Source organism: Furipterus horrens, unplaced genomic scaffold, assembly GCF_987537825.1.
Source record: "Furipterus horrens unplaced genomic scaffold, mFurHor1.1.pri manual_scaffold_2, whole genome shotgun sequence".
Classification (NCBI taxonomy): domain Eukaryota; kingdom Metazoa; phylum Chordata; class Mammalia; order Chiroptera; family Furipteridae; genus Furipterus; species Furipterus horrens.
In genome coordinates this window covers 2,265,059-2,287,739 of record NW_028327172.1, presented here as the reverse complement: position 1 = coordinate 2,287,739, position 22,681 = coordinate 2,265,059, and the positions used below count along the sequence as shown (strand labels likewise).

Here is a 22,681-nt window from a genome sequence, read left to right as displayed (position 1 = left end):
ATCAGACGTCCTATATATCATCCCGCTGAAGGCGCTGCAATGGCTTCCCGTCAGTGCTGGATATGAAAGTCCACGTTCCTCACCCTGGTGAGCCCCGCGTGACCTGCCCGGGCCCCGTCTCCTCCCGGGTCTCTGCCTGTGCTCGGGCCACGCTGCAGCCACTGCTCAGGTCCCCAAGGTCACTTCCACAGAAGGGCCCTCCCCCTGACCCTGTCCCTGGCTCTCAGCCCTCACTTCCGCCTCATTTCCCCTGTCAGTCAGTGTCTGACCTTGGGACGTGTTCATTTGTGTCCCGCGGGCCCGTGAGTGCCCTGCGCGGGGCCGGCCCTGCCCACCCTGCTGCCCAGGGAGGGGCTCATCCTCCGAGTCCCGACTCTGGCAGGAGCCGGCGGTGGGACCTGGGACAGACACCCCACCCACGCTCCGCCGGGGCCTCCTGACTGCAAAAGGGCAGAGCCGGACACTCCAGCCGGTGCTCAGTGGACGCTGATTGACCTAAAGAAGGAAAGCCAAGCCGACTCTCGTGTGCAGGACACTATGTAAATGAGTGAGCGTGGCTGTGTCCCAATAAAACTTTATTTATAAAAGCAGGGCCAGTGGCCACAGTTTCTGAAGATGTGTTCTAAACATTCGAAGGACACCTGAATTGGCAGAAATAATGCTTCTATGTGAGTGTCTCAAAATAAACCTCATTGTAGGTACGCACAATAAAAGCTAAGAAAAGTCTTAATCCTCCCACACAAGTCAGATATTACGGGTTTGTTGGAGCTTCCGAAAAGACCCAAAGGAAGACACTTTTTAGAAATGGGGTCACCTGTGAGATGCCCTAGAAAAATTCAGAAGAATTATGTGGAGAATCCTTTCTAAGAGACGAAGAAAAGCCCCCTCCCTCCCCCCATTACTGTGTCTACGTTTTCCTGCTGGGTTGACTCCGGGGGGGGCGGGCGTGGAGCTGAATTCTGGCTTACTTAGGAATAAGAGTAAGTATTACAGTTATGATGCTCCGTCTTGGAGCACTTTGGTGTGCCAGGCACAGTTCTAGTGCCTCACACGTGACGTGAATCAACCCTCAGAGGGACCGTACGAGGTAGGTCCTGTTGTCACTCCCACCTCAGGGACGAGGGAACCAAGGCACAGAGGGGTCGGGTGACTGGCACTAGAGTACACAGCTGGGGGCAAAGCCAGGCTGTCTGGGCCCGGAAGCTGCGTCCTAGGACCCGTCAGCGGCTGGCCGGGTGGGGAGCAGTCCCGAAGTGCTCCCGAACGTCCCCACCCGGGACGATGATCCAGAGAGAGGAGGGACTCATGGAAGGAGGTGTTGGCTGCAGCAGCCCATCCTGGGGAAGGAATCGCTGCCTTCCTGTCCATGTCAGAGAGCTCCCCGGATGCCCCAAGGAAATCCTGCTCCATCAAACCCCCAGGACAGAGAGGACGGACCACGCGCTGCGGGCTGGTTCATGCCAGGAAGGAAGAACACCGTGGGATGAACTGAGCCACCAGCAAACGGGAAAACTGGGGCAGGAACATCTGGGTAAATGCCGACCCGGAAACAGCCTGCTTAGCCAGCTATGTGCCCCGATTTACGGTCCCCGTTCCCGTTAACAGGCCGCGAGAAGGTCTCCTCCTGAGCACAGCAGACGTGTGCTGCTCTTAAGCGCGTACTTTTACTTTTATCTTGAACAGGCTCTGTGTGCTTGCTATCCCTGCCTGCCGAACTCCTACTCACCCGTCAAAGCCCACTTCTACCGCCGCCACTTCCGGGAGGCCCTTGTTGCGGCCCCTCGCATGACCATGTGTGCTCAGAGGCACGCCCCTGAGCCTCCTTTGTCCTTCTCACATACCCAGCTCCTGCTCCTTCCCCGGCCGGCTTCCTGCTACAGAGGCTGGAAATGTCATGTGTTTGCTTTCCCAGCCTGCCTTGCAAGGGAAGGGTGGTCAAAGGACATGGTTCTGGCAGATGAGATGTGAGGGCAAACCGCCTGGGGCCCTCGGGGGAAGACTCCGTGGGGAGAGGGAGACTTGGAGGAGCACTTCCTGGGGCTCTTTCTTCCCCGGGATCCCGGCATAAGATCTGCACTGAGGATGTGGGGTTGCAGCTGCGGCCACCACCTTGTGACCATGAGGGAAAGGCCACGAGGCCTGCAGAGATGCCACTGACCGCGGAACAAACCCTGGAGGTGCCCTCTGGGCTGGCCTCTGGGGTCTCAGCCACCGTTAGTGGGGTGTTCATTATGTGCAGCCAAAAGCTTCCTCGTGGACACCTGGAGGCTGTAGCAGGGAACATGGGCCGGTTGGTTACAATCAGAAGACACAGGAATAGGACTGAACTTGGGGCGCTCGGGCTTTCTGATACATTAAGCAGCCTCCAGGCTCCGTCTGGGCTGGAGAAGAGTCATTCAGGCCCTTATTCTCCTGAGGACTTCTCCTTGGCAGCGAGAACCCACGTGACCCGGGCCTACGGTCTCGCACAACCTTCACGTTTCCAGGGAAGATGTGACGCCAGCCCCATCTCAAGTCAACCCAGTTCAGAAGGTTGAGTCTTAGCCGAGACTACTTTCCTGCTAACCACAGCGCAGGCTCCTGGGGCACCTGGCTCAACCGGAGGACACTGGCCACAAAGAGCCCACGATGTGGTTGGGGACGAAAAGATGCGCCACAGCCGGGAAGCGTCTAAAAAGCCGGCTGACATGAAGGAGGATGGGCTTTAGACGTGGATGGTGTGAGCCTCGGGAAGGAATCTATCTGCCAGGAAGGGCTCCCTGTGCTTAACCAGGGCCAAGTTCATCACCAGTCTAGCGGCAGAGGCTGGCAGAGACCTGTCACTCTCTGCATTTCAGGGAAGAGCCACAGACTAATAGGCTGCCAGCCTCCGGCACCGTGTTCCTGCCCTTCGAGCCCACCCTTACAGGGACGCTCCTGGTATTGCCTTTTACCCAATGGGCTGAGCCCGTCCTGGGGCTATGGAGCCATAACCTCATCTGCATACACACTGACCAATCAGAGCTGCTCCATTATAAGCAACTGTAGTGCACAACTCTGACCAATTAGGACTGTGCTGTCTGGACCAATCACAACTCTGTGACCTGGATTCCTCATTTGCATAGTAATGGCCCAACCAGGACCCGGAGGCTGCGTTTCCTGGTTTGCAAAATGTTTCCTTGAGTCACACATCCCCACTTTCTGCCCTGCAGATCGGGCACTTCCGTTGACAGTGGGGACTTGGACATGGTGCGCACTGGCCCCTGGGCCGCGCAGAGGGACAGCCGTGGGCCTCGGTCTGGACGTGACATCCCTGAGCTTCTGATGCTCCCCGCTGCCTCCGTGACCCAGCTCCCGGCCGGCGGGCTTCCCGCCGTGAAGGGCGTGCAGATGTAGCGCCTTCTGGGCCAAGGCGCCGCGTCCCTTCCCCGTTCGCTGTCAGCGTGGCCCTGAGCCTTTTCTCTCCTCCAAGAGCCCCAGGACACGGCGGCTGGTGCTTCCCACTCTACAGCCACACATGGCCGTGGAGATTCGCCTTGCCTCAACCTAGCCCCGCATGCGCTCCGACCTGCAGGGCTGGCGCCCCGAGGCCCGGCCCTCCTGAGCAGGGGAGACTCTCACACCCTCGCCTGCTGCTCCAGCAGGGGAAACGCCCTGACCTGTCCCCCTAGGCCGGCTGCTGCTTGTGCCTCCCTAAGGAAGACACTGTCTGATGATGGAGGCCCTTGTCTCCTTCCCTGTGCAGGCGGTCCCCCCCACCCCCCGCCGCCCCCGTCTTTCTTCCCACATGCCCACTGGAGTTATCATGGTCATTCCCATGCAAGTCAGCCCAGAAGCCAGGCTGCGGACGGTCTGAATCCCCAGTCCGAACCCTGGCTGGCTGCTTTCCTGAGCTTCCTGTGTCCTTCCAGCGCTCCCAATTCCCTGCTTATTCTCCTCATTATTCTTTATTAAAGCCCGAGGCCCAGCACGGGGCTGGCCATCCTGGCCACCCGCCTCGCCTTTCCCAGTGCTGGGCAGCGGCCTGCCCCACCCCTCCCCTCGAGGCTCCGACGACGATGATTTGCTTGCTTCTAGTTTCCCCCAAACAGACATTTTTCTAGCTGCAGTCTGTGTGGTTCCAGGCACCCGTCACTTATCTACAACTATATTTATTTTCCTTCCTTCCTGCCTTCAGAAAGATATCTTATCTTCAGAAAGATAACCAGCTTCACTTCCAGTCTCCCTGTATTTATTCCCCTTTTGCCCCTGAACTCCAGAACACTCCCTCTCATTAATCAGACAGTCTTAGGGTGTCTTGAGTTTATCAACATGAACGGCAGCTGAAATACACTCCCAGAACTGCCCCCCTCCCTCTTCCTTCCTCACCTCCCTCCCCCCTCCCGCCCTCCCACATCCCCAAGAAGAACAGGATGACAGCCAGCAAGAGAGGGCACAGATCTATGGATGTGAATGCAGATCAGACAAACAACAGCCTGCGTTCACAAGACACCCCACGCCCTCCTCGCTCGCACACCACGGACCTGGGGGGAGGTACCGGTTTCCCCCCACTTCAAAAGTAGGAGGTGGTGGCGAACACAGGCCAGCGATGGGGTCAGGGTCGAGGAGCTGAGCTGCAGAGGCCTGCGGCCACCTGCCAGGAGCTGGCCACAGGCCCTCAGCACCCTCTCTGGGGACGTGTGCTGTCTGCGGCAGGCTCCCGCCTGCCCTGTTGTACTTGGAGGCCTGGGCACCCCCCGACCCCCGCCATCTCCCCCCAGCTAGCACAACAGGCCGCTGCCTGCACAAACCACTGAGGCCTCTGAGCGGAGACCGGGCCGGAGAAGGGCCCCCCAGGGTCCCACACACAGCGTCCCCTCTCACAGTGGGAAGCGGCTGCAGGGGACCACAGACCACGGCCCATTCCCACGGGTCTTCAGCGGCCCCAGGACCAGCGGGGCCCCAGCATGGCGCGGTCAGCAGCGGGAAGCACCCCTTTCTGAGCGAGGAGCAGGGTGGGCCGCTGCCCTGCCGTTGCGTTGGTCAAGGACAGCCTTGCTCCTGCCCTGTCCCTGAGCTGCACCCCTGGCCAGAGCCTCCTTCTCGGGCGCAGGTGGGCGCTGGGCTGGGGGCTTCCTCCGGGACAGGCTACTGTGACTCTGGGACAGGCCAGCCGTGACATGTGGTGGGTTTCCCAGGAGGCACAGGAGCCCAGACGCCACCTCCTGTCCCACAGCCTCTGGAAATGGCTCCGGCCTGGTCAGAGGCCAGCATGTGGGGGGTACGGGGGGTTACAGCTGGCACAACCTGGGAGGGGCGCCTGGGCCCTCGGGGGGCCTCTGTCTCTCCCCCAGTGCAGCAGCCTTGCTCCCTGACCGGGGTGTGACAGACGGTGGGCTGGCCCTCATCAAAGCTGCCCACGCTGTCTGCTCCCACGGGCCCAAGTCCTAGCGCCACGAGTGCTCATGACCAGTGTGTCAGTTTCCTGTCTCTGCGGTGACAACCGGACCAACATGTGACGAGCGCCTCCCTGGGCTAAAGTCAAGGTGCCCCAGAGCCAGCTCCCAGGGGAAGCTCCAGGGGACAAGGTGTCTTGCTCTCCTCCGTTTCCAGAGGCACCTGCTGTCCTTGGCCCATGGCCCCTCTGCCGTCCTCCAGCCTCTGCTTGGTGGCCACACTTCCTTCCCTCTGTTCTGACCCTCCCGGTCCCTCTGACGAGGACACTTGCAATCACATCGGGCCCACGCGATATCCCAGGGCCATCTTCCAACATTACGGCCAGCTGGTTTCCTCCCTGACAAGGTCTGTGTCCTTAATTCCTGTGGCCATGGGACATATTCACAGGTCCTGGGGACTAGGGCATGGGCATCTCAGGGGGTGTTATAGGACACCCACCACCCCACCCCAGCTGACCCTTCCCTCCCCTGGGGAGACGGCGAGATGTCCCAGGCTGGCCATGCAGGCTGGGGTGCTGTCATGAAGCCTCGCCGAGCGTGGGGCGGACCCGCCCAGCCCAGGCGCAGCCCCGGGCACGCCAAGGGTGACCGAGGAGCCCGCTGGCGTGGGGACCAGGGGAGAGCAGATTGCTCCGCAGCACAAACATGTGTTCTTTCCTCCAAGTCACACTCCCCGTGGCCTGGAGGGACGGAGCCCCGTCAGGAACGCCACCCAGGGTAGTCGCCCCCGGAGACGTCCGCTGCTGCTGCAGCTGGAGCCGCGGCTCCCGGTGCCTGACTGGGGTGAGAGCTGACACTGGCTGCTCAGAGACCGTCTGGTTTCTCTCCCATGGGCCCCCGGGAGGGCGCTGGCCCTGGAAGCAGGAGCCGGCACCGGCTGCCCCCACCCCACTGCCCCAGTGCCTCACCCTGGGGTCCCTTCCCGCCCCAGAGCTGAGTCAGTCGGCACCAGAATGGCTCCCCCAGACGTGCTTCTCGGGGTCCCGGGCCCTCAGCGGAGGAGGACTCAGAAGGAGACTCTTTGCAGGGTCCAGCCCACACCCAGCACGTGCTGACGCATTGCAGCCGGGCCGGCAGCTGCCGCAGCGTGCCAGGTTAGCGTCCATGGGCTTTCCGGCGCCAAAACTGACGAGGGCACTGTGACATCCAGGCCCCCAGGGAACCAGCTCCGTGCAGGCCGCGAGGTGCGCGCCGCTCTACGTCCACCCAGCCGCGCCGGGAATGGGACCTGCCGGCGGCACTGCCTCGGGGGCCACGCCTCGGGCTCCCCCTGTGGCCCCGTCACACCTCCGTGGGGGACACGCTCTGCGTTTCCGTGGGGGAGCAGGGAGTGAGGCGTGGAGCGTGCTAGGTTTCCACACCACTCAGTTTCCCACGTGCTCATCCCTTTGGTCCAAGCAGTGATCCGAGCCCCGTCCCCCAACAGTGTGACGCGGGGGGGGGGGCGCAGGAAGCAGGGGGCGGTGTCCCACAGGGCAGAGCCGTCCCTTCTTGCTCCGCCAGCCCAGGCTCTTGAACAGAAACCTCCCTCTCTGCCTCATACCCGTGGCTGAGGGGTGAGGGTCCTCGTGGCTGAACGCCACCGGGTTTTATAGAAACAGCACCTGGGCGAGCTTCAGTGGAAACATGTGGGGAGCACACATGGGGTGCGACAGGCCTCCCCCAGGGGAGAGGGAAACAGGTCCCCCCAGCCCCAGGGACAGTGAGTGAGACCCTGGGCCCGCGCCCTAGATGGGCGTGAGAAGGAGGAGGGCCCGCCCTGAGTCCTCCTGGGGCCAACACAGGTGCTGGCACTTCTTTCTTCCCCAGAAGGGACAGTGGCAGCAGCCCATCCACCCGTCATCCATCCATCCATCATCTATCATCTATCACTTCACCCCTCCACCCACCCATCCATCCATCCCCCATGTGTCCATCATCATCCATCCACCCACCTCCCTCCATCCATTTCCCGCCGCCCGGCCCCAGCCTCTGAGGATGAGCCCTTGCCAGGCCCTCTGTCAGATGCTGGGGAAGAGGAGACGTGTCAGCGTCACCCGTCCGTGCGCAGATGCAGGAGGTGCACTGGTGGAAAGGACAAAAGCCTAGAGCCCTCACAGCTGCTCCCTGGCCCAGGGGACACCGAGTCAGAGGGTCTGCTCGCTCCTCCCTTGGGTTCCAAGCTGGACACTGGGGACTCTCGTGCTCTCGGGAGGGGGGCCGGGCCTTCAGCCAGGGGTGACGGCACCAGCATGCACGTCTCCAAGAGCCTACGGGGTGCTGGACCCAGCCTCGGGGACACTTTTAGAACCGGCCTCGCCATCCTCTGCATGGCCTGGTGCCCCCTTGGCCGCCCGTGGCCGAGCCTGGATGTCGGGCCTGTGGCTCCCGGAGCAGGGTCACACACACGGGCCCACGGGCCGGCAGTCCCGGCAGTTTCAGGCAGAACGCATAGAATTCTATAACCAGGGGAGAACTCAGGGTGATGCGGTCAGCAGACAGGCGAGGAGACTGAGGCCTGTGCGGGCAGGTGGTGTCACAGCTGGGACGAGGACCCTGGCGCGGGAACTGGAGGCTCCAAGCTGTCCCTAGCACCTCAGTTAATACGGCCAGCTACGTATTTGAGGGCGGGCCTGTGCTGAACCCTGAGCCAGGCCGCGGGGGCAGGACAAGGTGGGCGGAGGGAGGCTGGGGACCGACTCAGCTGAGGGCATCTCTTGCGGCTCCGTGTTCAGTGACCTCTGCTGGCAGCTTGACATTGCCCACAGGAGGAAAAGCCAGTCGCACTGGGGACCGTGGCCGAGGCCACCGGCCAGGGCGGATATGAGAGAGGGGACAGGGACCAGTCAGTGGGGAGGCAGGCGCAAAGCCAGAGGCTGCTGGTGGCTGTGACCCTGGAGAACACGGGGGAGGGCCTGTGACACCCTCCTCTGCAGCCCGAGGGGCACGGCGTTCTGGGGGAGGGGACGCTCAGCTCCGGTCCACACCCACATTTGCTGAGGGCCAGGCAGGCTCACAGGGCCCAGCCTGGAGGGGTGCCCGGATCCAGCCTCCCCGCTCTCCTCCACGGTTTCTCAGCATCCCCACCCACACGCCCACCCGCCACCTGGGGATGTATAAATGTGGTCGGAGGGGACTGTCAGCCAGGAGCCTCCCTGTGGGGAGGGACTTAGCTCCCAGCCCCCAAGCAGCGCCCACTGGGCCCAGGAGAAAGGTGCCAGGGTGTCCTTCCTGCGCCCCGAAGAGGCTGACTGGGCAGGTGTCCCAGGCTCTGAGAGCGTCAGCGTCTCTGCCCCGGAGCTGGTGGTCCTGGGTGCCTCCCGGGCCTTGCTCAGCAGCTCCGGAAGGAGCCCCTCCCCCCACTCAGAAGACACCCACCACCATGCAGAGCAGTTTCTGAGGTAGGTATATATGGGGGTTGTGAGGACAGTCCTGCTGAGCATATCCTCGGCCAGAAGAACAACCCCCCTCGCCTTGGTCTGGGGACACCAGGAAGGTGCCAGCCCCAGAGACCGGCCCCTCACACCAGGAGCGCGCGGCCAGAGGGCAGGGCTGTGGCGAGGCCAGAACCCACTTACTGTCAAATCACCGGGTCCTGGGGAAGGAGGGGCCCTCGTCTGGCCCAGCCGAGCCCCCCGGCCTCCTGAGGGGCTTGGAGTCAGATTGTCCCTGCCCAGCACATACACTGAGTGCCACGCCTGTGCATAGAGCTGGGGTGTCCCCACCCAGGACGTATACTCAAGCAAGTATCCCAGCAGAACAGGGTAAAGAAAAAACTCGCTTTTCCGGTACTCGGAATGTGTCCCAGGAACACAAAAGAAACGGGAGGATGTTTTAGTTCATCGCTAAAGAGGACAGACTAATTCTCCCACAGGGGCAGGGAGGGAGAAAACAAAGGCCATTGGAAGCTCCAGGAAAAACAAAACTTCATGTGAAAATCATGACCTTACTTCTGGTCAAGATGGAGGCATAGCCAGACACGCTTCACCTCCCTGCACAACCGCAAGGATTACATCTACCTCAAAACCAAAAGCAACCAGAACTGCCAGAAAATCAAACTGCATGGAAGCCCAACAAACAAAGATATAAAGATGCAATACTCATCCAGACAGGTAGGAGGGGTGGAGACGTGGAGTCAGGGTGGAGAGGATGCGGTGTGGAGGAGGTGGTGGCAGCAGTGGCTGAAAGCTCAGTCACACGTTATAAAAGCCAGGAGATATACCTGGGGAGCACTCCCAGCACCAGACCAGACCTCGCAGCTCACAGTCCCAGCGCCGGGGAAAATCAAGCCTCATTGCTTCTGACTGTGCAGACCAGTGGGGGTGGGGGCGGAGGAAGAAACTGCTGATCTCTCAGCAGAGTCTGCTTGTTTAAAGGGCCCCACGGTCCTAGAACGTCCGCAGACCCACCCACTCTGGGAACGACAGCCAGGGCAGCAGCTAGAGAGGCGCCAGTCCCATATGGAAGTGGGAGAAGTGCCTGGAAAAGGGGCGAGTGCTGAGCAAGTGACATTGTTCCCTCTGAGACCCTTCCCCCACATACATCACCACAACGTGGTGAAATAGGTTGCCCTATATTGACAAATCCCTAAGGCTCTGCCCCTTACAATGTAATAGGTGTGACAGCTCTACCTAAGACACAGAGGCAAACAAACACAGGAACCTGTCAAGATGAGGAGACAGAGAAGTATGGCCCAAAATGAGGAAGGGATCAAGGTTCCAGTGGGAGAACTAAGCAATGAGGAGATAGCCAACCTAACAGATGAGGAGACAGCCAGCCTAACAGACATGGAGTTCAAAACACTGGTGATAAAGATGCTCACAAGCTTGACAGATATGCTTGAGTATGGCAAACGTATAAGAGAAGAAGTGAAGGCTACGCTAAGTAAAACAAAGGAAAATCCACGCAAAACCAATGGTGAAGGGAAGAAAACCAGGGTTAAACTCAATGATTTGAAACATAAGGAAGAAATAAACAGTCAGCCAGTACAGAATGAGGAAACAAGGATTGAAAAAAATAAGGAGAGGCCTGGGAATCTCTGGGACAACTTTAAATGTGCCAACATCTGAATCATGGGGTGCCAGAAGGAGAAGAGTAAGAGTAAGAAATTGAAAATTTATTTGAAAAAAATAATGAAGGAAAACTTCCCTGATTTGGTAAAGGAAATAGACATACAAGTCTAGGAAGCACAGAGAGTCCCAAACAAGCTAGACCCAGAGGTGATCACAGCAAGACACATCATCATTAAAATGCCAAAGGTGAAAGATAAAGAGAGAATTTTAAAAGCAGCAAGAGAAAAGCAGAGAGTTACCTACAAAGGGGTGCCTATAAGACTCTCAGCTGATTTCTCAAAAGACGCTTTGCAGGCAAGAAGTATTCAAAGTGATGAAAAGCAAGGACCTACAACCAAGATGACTCTATCCAGCAAAGTTATCACTTAGAATGGAAGGGCAGATGAAGTGCTTCCCAGACAAGGCGAAGCTAAAGGAGTTCATCATCACCAAGTCATTATTATATGAAATGTCAAAGGGACTTACTTAAGAAAAAGATCAACACTATGAACACTAAAATGACAACAAAATCACAACTATCAACAACTGAATCTAAAAAACAAAACAAACTAAGCAAACAGCCAGAGCAGGAACAGAATCATAGGTGTGGGGATCATCTGGAGGGTTACCAGCTGGGAGGGGGAGGGGGAGAAATGGGGAAAAGGTGCAGGGACTAAGAAGCATAATTGGTAGGAACAAAATAGACAGGGATGTGAAGGGTAGTAAAGTAAATGGAGAAGCCAAAGAACTTACAAGCACGACCCATGAACATGAACTAAGGGGGGTGGGAGTGCTGGAGGGAAGGAGGGTACCAGGCAGAGGGGGGCAAAGGGGAAAGAATCGGGACAACTGTAACAGCGAAACTGATAAAATATACTTTGGAAACAGGCCATCGTGACCCTAGCATGGAGCTAAAACGAGGCATCCGTCTGAACTAACTCGGAAGAGTCTGGCGGCTCTGCTATTAGAAGCCCTTTCTTTTCGCAGGAACGAGAGTCCGGCCTGGTCTGGGCGCTGACGTCAACATTCGCGTCCCCATGAAAATGCCAGGCTTTCTGCTGGTTCTTCACTTCGGCGTCTAACCGACAGACTGCACCCAGAAGCCTTAAATACGGCCACAAATATAACCAGGGGTCACGTGCCTCTGTCTAAAACGCACTGAGCAAAAGAGGAGCCGGGGAAGCTCTCTGGCAGATCGGCAGCGACCACTCGGGATGGCGGTGAGGCCGAGGGGCGCCGAGGCCTGAAGAACCGGGTCAACGGTGCTCCCCACTGTTCAGTGAGGAGAGAGCGGGGTGCTCACAGAGTGCAGCGTGAAGCAGAAGCAGGTAGAAGCGGGTCCCCTGCCACGCGGGGCTGCAGGGGACGTGCTGGGGAGGTGGAGACAGGGTCCTCTCCGTCCCCAGCCCTGTCTGTGCTTCGGGTAAATTAGTTAATTACTTATCTGACCACAAACATGCAGTCCTGGATCAAATGTGTGCAGAGAGGAGAAACGAGATCTGAGAATGGAGGAGGAGGGGGCCCCTGGGCCGTCAGACAGTGGGGGGACGGAATCTGTGGACAAGGCCCGGGGAAGCCATGGGAGGTCGGGGAAAAGGCAGGGGTCCTCGGACCCGCACGATGGACCCATGAGGGCGGGGGAGGGCAGGTGGGGGACACCAGGTCTCCCACTTGGGCACTGGGTGTGCCGTCCGTCACCGTGGAGGCTGTGGAGAGGAGCAACGGGGGGGAACCACAAGAGGCGGATTGGGGCGCATCCCCTGGGGCGGACGCATCCGGACGGCGGAGGCCGGGCTCCCAGCCGATCGCATGCACAGGGCTGTGCTAGGACAGCCGCCGTCTGGGGATTTCCTGCTTTGCCTCTGCCCAGCGACCCACCTCATTCTGTCCTGGCTTCCAAAAAAAATGACAAAAGCAATATATCCTTGTAAAAATGTAAAATACAGATACGTACGGAACAAAGAGCGAAACACCCCCGCTGCCCGCCCCCCCGCGCCCAGGGCTTCCCCGTTAACCGCTGGACACTGCCGTCGGTCAAGGGAGGAAGAAGCAGCACCCTTCTGAGCCCACCACACACAGGCTCAGAGCTAGGGCGCCCACTCTCAAGTCCAAGGAGTAAGAAAAACCTAAAAACCAACGGTGGCGTGAGGATGGGGGAGAACGGCATTTCGTGCCATTCGGGGCTCACTACCTACATGCCCACGCAGGCTTCTCGAACACAAAGCCGGGGCTTTGTGGGGAAGCCAGCCGCCCACACACGGGCGCACAATTCAGCCCCTCCGGGTTTCCACGGCACATGCCCCTGCGGGCTGCCAGCACTCGGCCCGCGGCTCCTCATTCATTCCTCCGCGAACCCCACCGGCAGCAGCGTGTGGGCGGGGGGCAGGCCTGCGAACGGGATTGGAGGCCAGCAGCTGAGGCACAGAGGGGGCCAGCGGGTTGCCCAAGGACACACGGGGGCTCAGCTGGGAAGTTAGATCAAAATCTCACGACATCGGGGACACGGTGCTCAGTGGAGTGGGCCCGACGCACAAGGACAGACCCTGGGTGGTTCCACTCACAGGATGTCCCCGGGGGGGTCAGAGCCACAGAGCAGGACGGGGGGAGCCAGGGCTGGGGGAGGGGCGGGCAGTGTTTCATGGGGACCGAGCGCCAGCTTGGGAAGATGGCAGTGACCCTGCACAGCGATGCACGTGTACTTGCACTGAAACCCAGTTCAGACGGTACGTGCTGTGCTCTGGGGTTTTTGCCACGACGGAACAAATCAGAGACGGAAAGGAACGGAGCCCTGGGACACGCTGCAGCGCCGAGGAGCCCTGAGAACCTGAGTCCAAGTGTGACGCCCCCTATACGGGGGGTCCCGACGGCAGACCGGGGGCCGCGCAGCTGTGGGCAGGGAGGCGGGGGGCCTACGACGGGCGTGGGGTCTCTGCTGGGGACGGTGAGAACATGGAACTAGGCAGAGGCGATGGTAGCAAATGCCACTGAATTGTGCACTTTAAGATGGTAATTTTAGGTTCTGTGAACTTCAACTCAGCACAAACAAATGAAATCAGGTTCGATCCGTAGGCAGACGGGCAAGTGGTACGAGGTCAGTTTTGAGCCGCTCATCACAACCCCACTGAGGGGCCTGGCCCTTCTCCAGCCTTGGCCTGCTCTGGGGAAGATGGGGTGGGTGGGATTCTCAGATGGGGACCCACAGGGGCCTGTCCAGCAGGGTGGGGAGCAGAACCCTCCCGTCACGGAGCCTGCCTGTCCCTCCCTTCTCTGCATGGGCCGACGCTCACTGGGCCCACTGTCTGGTCTTGTCCACAGCCTTCTGCCCCCAATGCAGGGTCACTTGTGTTTGTGACTGAAGCAAGGCAACAGAGAAGCTTCGTGCCTGGGGACAACGAGAGCCGGAGAAGCTAAAGTGGCCGCAGGAACACGGCCTGCTTCCCAGCTGTGCCCGGAGCCCCGGCTCTAGAACTGGGCACGTCCCATGCCCGGCAGGACGCCCGCCCGCCTCCACCGCCCCCGTCTCCCCTTCGAATGGAACCAGAAAGCAAACCCACCCTGTGCTCAGAGGCCCTGCCTGCTGGTGTCACCCCAGTGATGAGGATGAGCCTCCCCTGTTCACACAAAGCCTTCAGCCCAGCGGCAGGGATGAGCGTGGAAAATGCAGACGAGGCGGAAACCCAGAGCTGCGGCCCCTCAATATTCCCGGGGGAAGTGCCACCAGATGCCGCCTTGGCACCCGTGGCCAGGGGCCACCCTCTGTGACATCTGTACTGCTCCCTGCAAACAAGGCCAGGCCTTCTTCCTTTTGGAAACACAGCCCTTGGGCCACCCCCCAGCGGGGCTCCCACCTGACCCCAAACAGACACAGGAAGACCACCCCTCGGGCAGGTTCTCTGGGGAACACGGCGGCCCCCGTAATCCCGGCCCATGTTAAGGGAGACATGGCAGGCACCCGGGGGGAACCAGAAGGGGGCCCGAGGAGGCCATGCAGGACGGTCCAGGGCCTCGGCGCACGCGCGCATCTGGCCGGCGGGGGGCTGGCAGAGGGGGGGGCGCGTCTTACCTGGAGGCCTCGAAGCTGTCATATGAGCCCACTGTGTAGTGCCGGAAGAGTTTCTTGCTGCGGTCCGCACGAGTTTCTGCACAGAGAGGGAAGAGAAACATCACTTAGAAAAGCCAGGGACCCTGACCGCTGGGACCCCACGAGGCTGGCCGGGCCGCTCGTCTCTCCGACCTATGCTGCAGGAGACCCGCTCTCCTGGGGACAGGTCTGGGAGGCAGAGCCCCGGGGACGCACGCAGGAGGGCGCAGTTCGCAAAGAGGACAGGACCGTCCAAGTTCAGGCTGGACTGCACGGCGGCCCACACGACACGCGGGGCCGCCGGAGGTGCGCTCAGCCACGGCCGCGGAGCCTGGCCACAGACCCAGAGCCTGTGGGTGGCTGCCTTTGGGGCGGAAAATGTTCGCTATTATTTTCCTGATTTGAGTTGCTTTCTCCTAAAGAAAAAAAACCGAACAGCAACCAACACCCACGATTAACGCTGCTAATTAAGTTCTCTGCTTGCTCCCCGTATTCAGCGGGTTCGGACGTAAATTTCACGGGAAATGATATGAACGATGTAATTAGATTTAATAGACAGCTCAGGGCCGCAGGGAAAGAACCCCCCAACCACACACAGCAGCTCGTGATTTACTGTTTAGCTATTTCCCTCGCTTAACAAAACCTCCCAGACAATATCGTCCTGAACTCTGGAAAAAATCACAGAGAAATGAGGTGATTGGCCTCCAGAAAACGGCTCGAAATCGCATTGAAACTCCTGCAGCCTCCCTGTTGCCAACGTCCTTGGTCCCATGTTCCAAGGTGAACCACCCTTTGGCTGCTTTTATGCCCAGAAGCAGCTAGTCCAGCTAAAACGCGTGTTCCCTTCCTAAGCAGAGTGAAGTTGCCTTTGGGGGTTGGGCGGAGCAGAGGTCCCACCTAGGACTACATTTCCCAGCACCCCTTGTCCCCAAGCATGGCCACGTGACTCTTCCCCTCCAATGGAGTGTGAGCACATTCCATCAGGGGTGGGGCCCCTTCCAAGCTGGGCTTGGATGGAAGCCAGTGTGCCCTCCCCACCCTGAGTTTCAGAGTCTCCCTGCGCAACGCTAGGACTCCCAGGCCCCAGAGGATGGAGGGATCCCCTAGGATTCCTGGAAGCTGCCTGGGCCTCTGCGCACTGAAGCGCTGAAGTGCGCAGGAATGAAACTTCTAGGGCCCTATGTTACCTGCATTCTAAGGATTTACTGTCACAGCAGCTAACACCGCCCAATCGACGTGCGAGCCAGGGGCCTCTGGGACTTGGCCCCCACCTGCCTCCGACCCTTTCCCATCGCTGCCCTGAGCAGGGACACCATCGTCACGACTGTCCCCGCGGACACTGCTGAGTGCAGACCGCATACCAGGCCCTGTTCTAAGCGCCTCTCCGGTCCTCACTCCTTTAACCCTCAGGCCCCTTGGTGAGCAAGAGCACATGCCGGTCTGCAGGCTCCACCACGTCCAGCCGGGGGCGGCCGCTCCGATTTCTGCTCCGTTTCAGGCCACCCTGCAAGTCCCTGCCCAGGGCCTTGGGTGTCCACCGTGGAGCTGGGGACTCTGCCTTTGCGTCTCTGCTGATCATCCCAGCCTTCACCCTCCCTGACGTTTCCTGAGTCCTTCCCCTGCGCCATGACGTGTGTGGCCTTCCGGCCCAGAGACGGAGGCGGGACGGCTGGATCCGTTTACAGATGGCGATGGGGAGGACTGCACAGGCCACGTCGCACCCCCTGAATGTCAGGGCCAGGGGGGCGCTGTGGCCCGCAGGGGCTCCCGCTCCCAGGCTCAAAACCAGCAGACCACACCGTCTGACCCTGGGGGAGGAGGGTCTGAGTCCTCCATGCGTCCTACGGTGGGGTGCTCAAGGGTGGGGACTGGCTTTGTTCTTCTGTGTCAGCCCTGGGATCTAACCCCTGCTCGGCACCTACCCAAAATACCCGATGGCCTAAATTAAACGCTCCATCGTACAGTCAGCTCACCCGAGCACACCACACGCTGTCAGCATGGGCTCAGGGCACGCGGCCCTCGCCGGCCAGGCACCGGGCAGCCAAGCTACACGCACCTCCCCTGTGCTCAGCATCTGGACCAAATGAGCCCAGATGTTCCATGGCCCCCCACCCCCTCCTCGGCACCCTGCACCATGTGCATGTGCAAATCTAGTCATTTATCATGCCTGCCTCGCAGCCGGGCCTTGTGCCCCAAGTGCAGGGGTTAGAAGGACACTCAGAGGGGCTGGGGCCTCAGCTCTGCTCGCTGGGGTTCAGAACCCCGGGGCTGGGGTGAGGATGGACCCTGAGGATGCTGACCTTCCATGGGCTGGTCTGAGGGCCCTGGCAGCCACATAACTAGGAGAAGGGAGCCCATGGGCCAGGCCAGGCCAGGCCAGACCTGCGACATCCGTGTGGGGCACGTATGTGCCAGGCCCTGGAAGAATAAGTGGCATTTGAACCTCTTTGGGGTTAAGCAGAGTTGCTCACAAAGCCACTGAAGGACCCTGGGGACTGGCTGTTAAGAATGATTATTACTCTTAACTGCTTTTGTTGCTTGGGCCCCACGTGGCAGCTCCGTGCCAGTTGTCTAGGGAACCGCTGGGTGCTGAGCGCTGATTGGCGCAGGTCCCGGGCCGAGATCAGAGGTCCCAGGTTCCAGGAGTAGAGTGTGCAATGAACACGTGTGTGTACCAATGCGTGTTTACCGGACAGAATTGTTTCAGAAGGGGACTGCTCCTAGGCTGGGTCAGTTAGCCAGCGGTTCTCAGACTTTGGGATCAGACCCACAAAATTTTACACAAAAGAGGGAAGGGTGTAGGTTAGCACAAGTCTTACCCAGTTTTTAATTTGGCTCAGTAAGCATTAAAACAAATTCCCCTCTAGTACCACAATTTATAAGAGAAAGGGGACCTTTAGAAGGGATACTATCTCTGGTTCTTTTGTGAAAAACTCCCACTGCACAGGCCTTCTGTGTCCTCTGGTTTCCAGACATAGCCACGCTTCTGCTCTGGGGTATGGTCCTGAGAGATATCACCATCATCAGTCACCATCATCATCACCACCATCATCACCACCATCACCATCATCACCATCATCACTATCACCATCACCACCATCATCACCACCACCATCAAGATTACCAACATCACCTCCATCATCATCACCATCACCACCATCATCAATAACCAGCATCATCATCAACCACCACCATCACACCATCACCATCATCATCACCACCATCACCATCATCATCACCACCATCATTACCATCACCATCATCACCACCACTATCACCACCATCACCATCATAACCAGCATCATCACCATCATCACCATCATCATCACCACCATCACCATCATCACCACCACCATCAAAATTACCAACATCACCTCCATCATCATCACCACCACCACCATCATCAATAACCAGCATCATCAACCACCACCATCACACCATCACCATCATCATCACCACCATCACCATCATCATCACCACCATCACCATCATCACCATCATCACCATCATCATCACCACCATCACCATCATCATCACCACCATCACCATCATCATCACCACCATCACCATCATCACCATCATCACCATCATCATCACCACCATCACCATCATCATCACCACCATCATCACCATCACCATCATCACCAAAGGTCACACAGCCTGCAAGTGGCAATGTGGCCTCTGGCCCTGGACTTTGCTTCCACAGTCTGTGCCGACAGCAACCCACAGCTCCAGCGTTTTGGAACATTCACCAGGACTCATGCATAGTCCACGCGCTTTGCCCACAGGAGCTCAGTCTGTGACGGCCGCTGGATTGCAGGTGAGGCTCGGAGGTTGAATGAATGGCCTGCCCTCGCCCGGCCAGGAAGCGGCAGAGCCGTGGCAGAGGATGCCACCTGGGTCAGCTTCCACTCCGGTGCCGGGGACAAGGCCCCTTCACAAGCAACGCGCCTACACCCAGGTGGCCTCTTCAGCCTGGCCGTGTCCTGTGGCCCGGTGCTCGCCTGGCTCCGCCAGGGTGTGTGTCTCCTGCCACATCCAGACTTGGCCTCTGCAGGCTCTGAGACCCACTGTCCCTGGGTGAGGATGCGGGGCTGCTGGCCGCCTGGGCTGACCCCTTCTCAAGGTCCTTGCTCAGACGTGGATTACCAATACAAGGCCGCGGACTGGGCAGAGGGGTGGTCAGGGGCCAGGCTGGCACCCCTGGGGGTCACTGAGAGCAGGAACCCCGGCTCCTCACCTGGAACTCTTGCTGCCACGGCAGCGGTCCCGGTCCCAGGCCCCCACTCCTCCCACTTTATAACCAGGCGGGGCGGGGGTGGGCCCGGGTGTCTGCGGCAGTGCAGCCCCGGGGCGGCCACTGCGCGCAGCACACACGCCAGGCCTGAGGGCACAGGAGTGGTCCCCACTGCGCACCTCTGGCCCAGCCCTGCCCTTGCCCAGCTGGGGCTGAGAGAGTTACGGTGCCACTGTGATAACCCTCCCAGAATGCCTCTGTCCTGCAGGGGTGTGGACAAGGGAGGTTTGTCTGAAAACCCCACAGTTCCATGGCAATGCCAAGGGCGGACACTGGGGGCTGCTGCTGTTCTTTGAGGTTCTCCATGGCACAGACCTGGAAAACCTGGGGCCTTGGGTGGGATCTGTGGAGACAAGGGACAGGGACCCTGCTACTGTCATTCTGTGGCTGGGGACACACCCAGCATGTCCTGCCTTGGGCCCCTGGGGCACAGCAAACCCTCCGAGGTCCCCCAAGAGGTCCGTGGGACTCATATCTGACCCCACTTCCACCCTGCTCGGTCACCCTGCGTCCTCGACTTGCATTAAAGTGACCGGCTGGCCACACCCTTCCCGGTGCCTGCGGAGAGGACATCCCCCTTCTCCTGGAGCCGTGCCTGCCTTGTCCTTCAGGGGCCAGCCCCTCCCCCTCCCCACTCCGGGGGCTGCCACAGAAGCACGGTCAGCCCTCCCTCGGGAGATGGGCACAGGACGCAACCTGGACAATCCCAGGCCTGTTCTGGGGTTCCAGCTCCTGAGGCCACTGGGGTGGGGGTGGGGGTGGCACAGGAGGGCAGCAGGGCAGCTGGGAGGGGGGCAGACCCTCAGAGGGACCCCGTGCCCGACACGGCCAGAGTCCTGCACACGGCCGCCCGACTTCTCAGCGCTACGACCAAACGCTCTCCTTTATGAATTCAGACGACGCGGCTTCGCGGCTTTCCGCTGGGAGGGCGCCGGGCGGCAGAGCAACGCGCTTACTCCTTCGTGACGCTGCAGCCGGGCGGCCAGGAAACAGCCCCGAGGTGCGTCCTGCGGGGAAGGGTCTGCTCCCTTCGCCGTGAGGGGCCCGTGGGGGCAGGGCTCACGAGCCGGCACCCCCCGCCCCCCACTGCGCGCACAGCTGTGGCCCGGCCGGCGCTCCAGGCACCCAGCGGGACGCCCACCCTGCCCTTAGCACCGAGAGCCCACGGCCCCCACAGCGCCCACGGCCTCTTCCTGAGGATGGAGGCGCGAGGTCCAGGGACTCGGGCTGTGAGCAGACAGTGGCCGTCACCCCACCATAGAGGGAACCAGCCTGCAAAGGCAGCCCACGCAGAGCGGGCAACGGCCCAGAGCCGGGGCTGGGGACAGGCAGGCACAAAAGACCCTGACGCCAAGAGTCCCTGGACCTGGGGGGCCACGAGCGCTACCCACCCACGGTTTTGTGTTTCCTCCCTCTCGGCATGTGGCCGACGGGTCCTTGAAATTAGTTTCGGACGCTGAGTTTGAGAGGTGATTTGCCACTTTCTGGATGGATGGAATATTTAGTCCCCAGGGTGAGACACCTGACCCCCGCCCCCATTGCTTTGTTTTTGGCCTTTGGCATGGTGACCGAGATGTTGGAGGTGGTGACTGCTCCACGGGTGTGGGTCCCCTAGTGAGCTCCTGGGACACAAGATGGTCAGGCGGTTCCCTGAGAAGCAAAAGCGTCTGTGGCCGGGGGCCACTGAGCGCAGGGCCACGTGGGCCCGCACAGCTTGGCCAGCCTCAGCAGACCTGGGCGACTGTGCCCGGCCTTCTCCGCCGCGTGGGCCAGCACTTCCCATGCTTCTGCAAGCCTGGCAGAGCCGGGTTTCTGCCGCCCACAACCCAGAGTCCTGCCCAGCACAGCAAGGGAGACCAGGCAACGTCAAGGCGAAGGCTGCGTCGGGTGCCCTGTTGGGGAGAACGCCCCTGCTCCCAGGAGACGGTGGAACACCCGCTGTAGACAGAGGGGACGTTCTCCATGAGACGCGGCCAGCGCAGCACACGGCACAGCGGCGCACACCTTTCTGGGCGTCAGAGGAGGGGGCCGCTCGGCTTACGATAAAGGGGGCAAGTACCAACCGACCGAGAGGGAACTATTTACGCGTCTGTTTCCTTAACCTGCAGAAGCTTCTTGAAGGCAACAAGCAAGTCATTCACAACCAGGTCCCCCGCACAGCCCGGAGGCCGGCAGTCACTACCACTCTAGTCTGAGTGAGCACCATCTCATGCCTGGATCGGTGCAGTGGCCTCCTGTCTGTCCCCTCCCTCAGCAATCTGCTCTTCACAGAGCAGCCAGAAGGAGCCTTGAACCACGTAAATCAGGCAACGCCCCTTTGCTGCTTGACATTTTCCAACAGTGTCCCAGCGGAACGAGAGTCGCACCCCAGTGCCCGGCAATGGCACCGGCCTGACACTAGGGTGCCCTGCCCACTTTCTGCCCTCAACTCCCACCGCTCCGCCCCGCCCCCCCCCCCCCCCCCCGGTGGTGCCACCCTCTCCACAGTAGCCTCCTCTCCGTCCCTTGAACGTGACGAGCTTATTTGCACCCTGGGGCCTTTGCGCCCGCTAGACTCCCTCTCGGACATTCTTTCTGCAGCTCGACTTCTGCTGCACGGCCAGACCCCGCTCCCACCACACGGACGCGGCACCGCAGAAGCCTGGTCACTGCGGAGCAGCTGCGTGAGCGGAGGAGACCGCACGCCCCTGGGCCCTCTGCTCCTGTTCAACGCGGGCGCTTTCATGTCCTTGGGTCTGGCTGTGACGAGTTGAGGACAAAGCGTAGAAGGCACGCACAGCTCCTCCTGGGCACCGTGGAGGCGAGGAAGCAGCCCCTCCTACAAACTGAGACACTGAGTTCTAGCCCTGACCTTGGGGGTGACAACGTGCCACCTTCTCGCGTGCCTCTCCTGGCTCTCACCTTCTTCATGATGACAGCGACAGTGGCAACGTGACCCCGGAGGCTCTGCATTCTTCACCAACAGTGCAACTGGGGACGAACCCCTGTCCTGGGGGTGGGGGGCGGGCATGAGCGGGGGATCCCCATGGGCAGTGGGTAAGCAGGTGTGCCCCGACATCTGTTCTGCATATGGCCTAGAAAAATCTACAATGAAAAAAAAAAACCCTAGAAATCCCATTCCCTGTATCTTTCGTGACGCGTGAAAGGGAGTGGCAGGTTGCCATGACAGGTCCAGACGGTCAGCATTTAAAAGAGCCTCTTACACGGGGCTGCTGGGAAAAGGGTCCCGTGGGGCTCAGCCAGGAAGCCGGGACAGGGCGCCCAGGAGACCCCTGTGCCCTCTGCTTCTGGAAGAAGAACAAAGGAGAGGCGTTTTCTTAAAGGACTTTATGAAGACCGGAAGTCCCAGGGACGGGTGAGGAGGGGGTCCCCGCGGGCCAGTGCCCTCGCTCACAAGCACCTGCGCATGGGAGAGGCGGGGCTGCGATCACCTGGCAACCTCGGTCTTCTCCTCTGTGACGCGGGCCAGCGGCGGGGTGGGCCTGCCTGTCACACTTCTGGGGACACCCCCGTCCTGGGGCCTGTCCCGGGGAGGCTGCCCAGCTACTGCTGTTCTCCAGTAACCTGCCTTGTTCTTCCTTGGCTACGCCTCTCTCTGAAAGTGTCCTTCTGTCCCCGGGGACAAGGAAGACCCCAGCCACATCCACACAGGGCGCCTCTCACCTGCCCGGTCAGGCCCCCGAGACGCTGGCCTGGGGACGTGGACTAGGGCAGACGGGCTCTGGGAAGTGGGGTGGGGGCCGGCAGGGAGGGCGGGGGCCGAGGCGTGCGGCCCAGGGCAGCGGTGAGCGGCCAGCGGCCCCGGACCCCACGGGGCCTGTCCTGCTTCCCGACCCCGGGGCTGGGCCACGCGTCTGCC

General features: G+C 60.2%; 1 protein-coding gene across 1 annotated transcript in view; it reads right to left on the bottom strand.

Annotated features, from left to right (window-relative positions):
- SHANK2 (SH3 and multiple ankyrin repeat domains 2) overlaps positions 1-22,681 on the bottom strand; it is a 296,667-nt gene that overhangs the window by 109,098 nt on the left and 164,888 nt on the right. Inside the window, exon 14 of the mRNA XM_090257200.1 lies at positions 14,508-14,583. Coding sequence (XP_090113326.1) covers positions 14,508-14,583 — 76 coding nt within the window. The remainder of the gene's footprint in view (positions 1-14,507; positions 14,584-22,681) is intronic.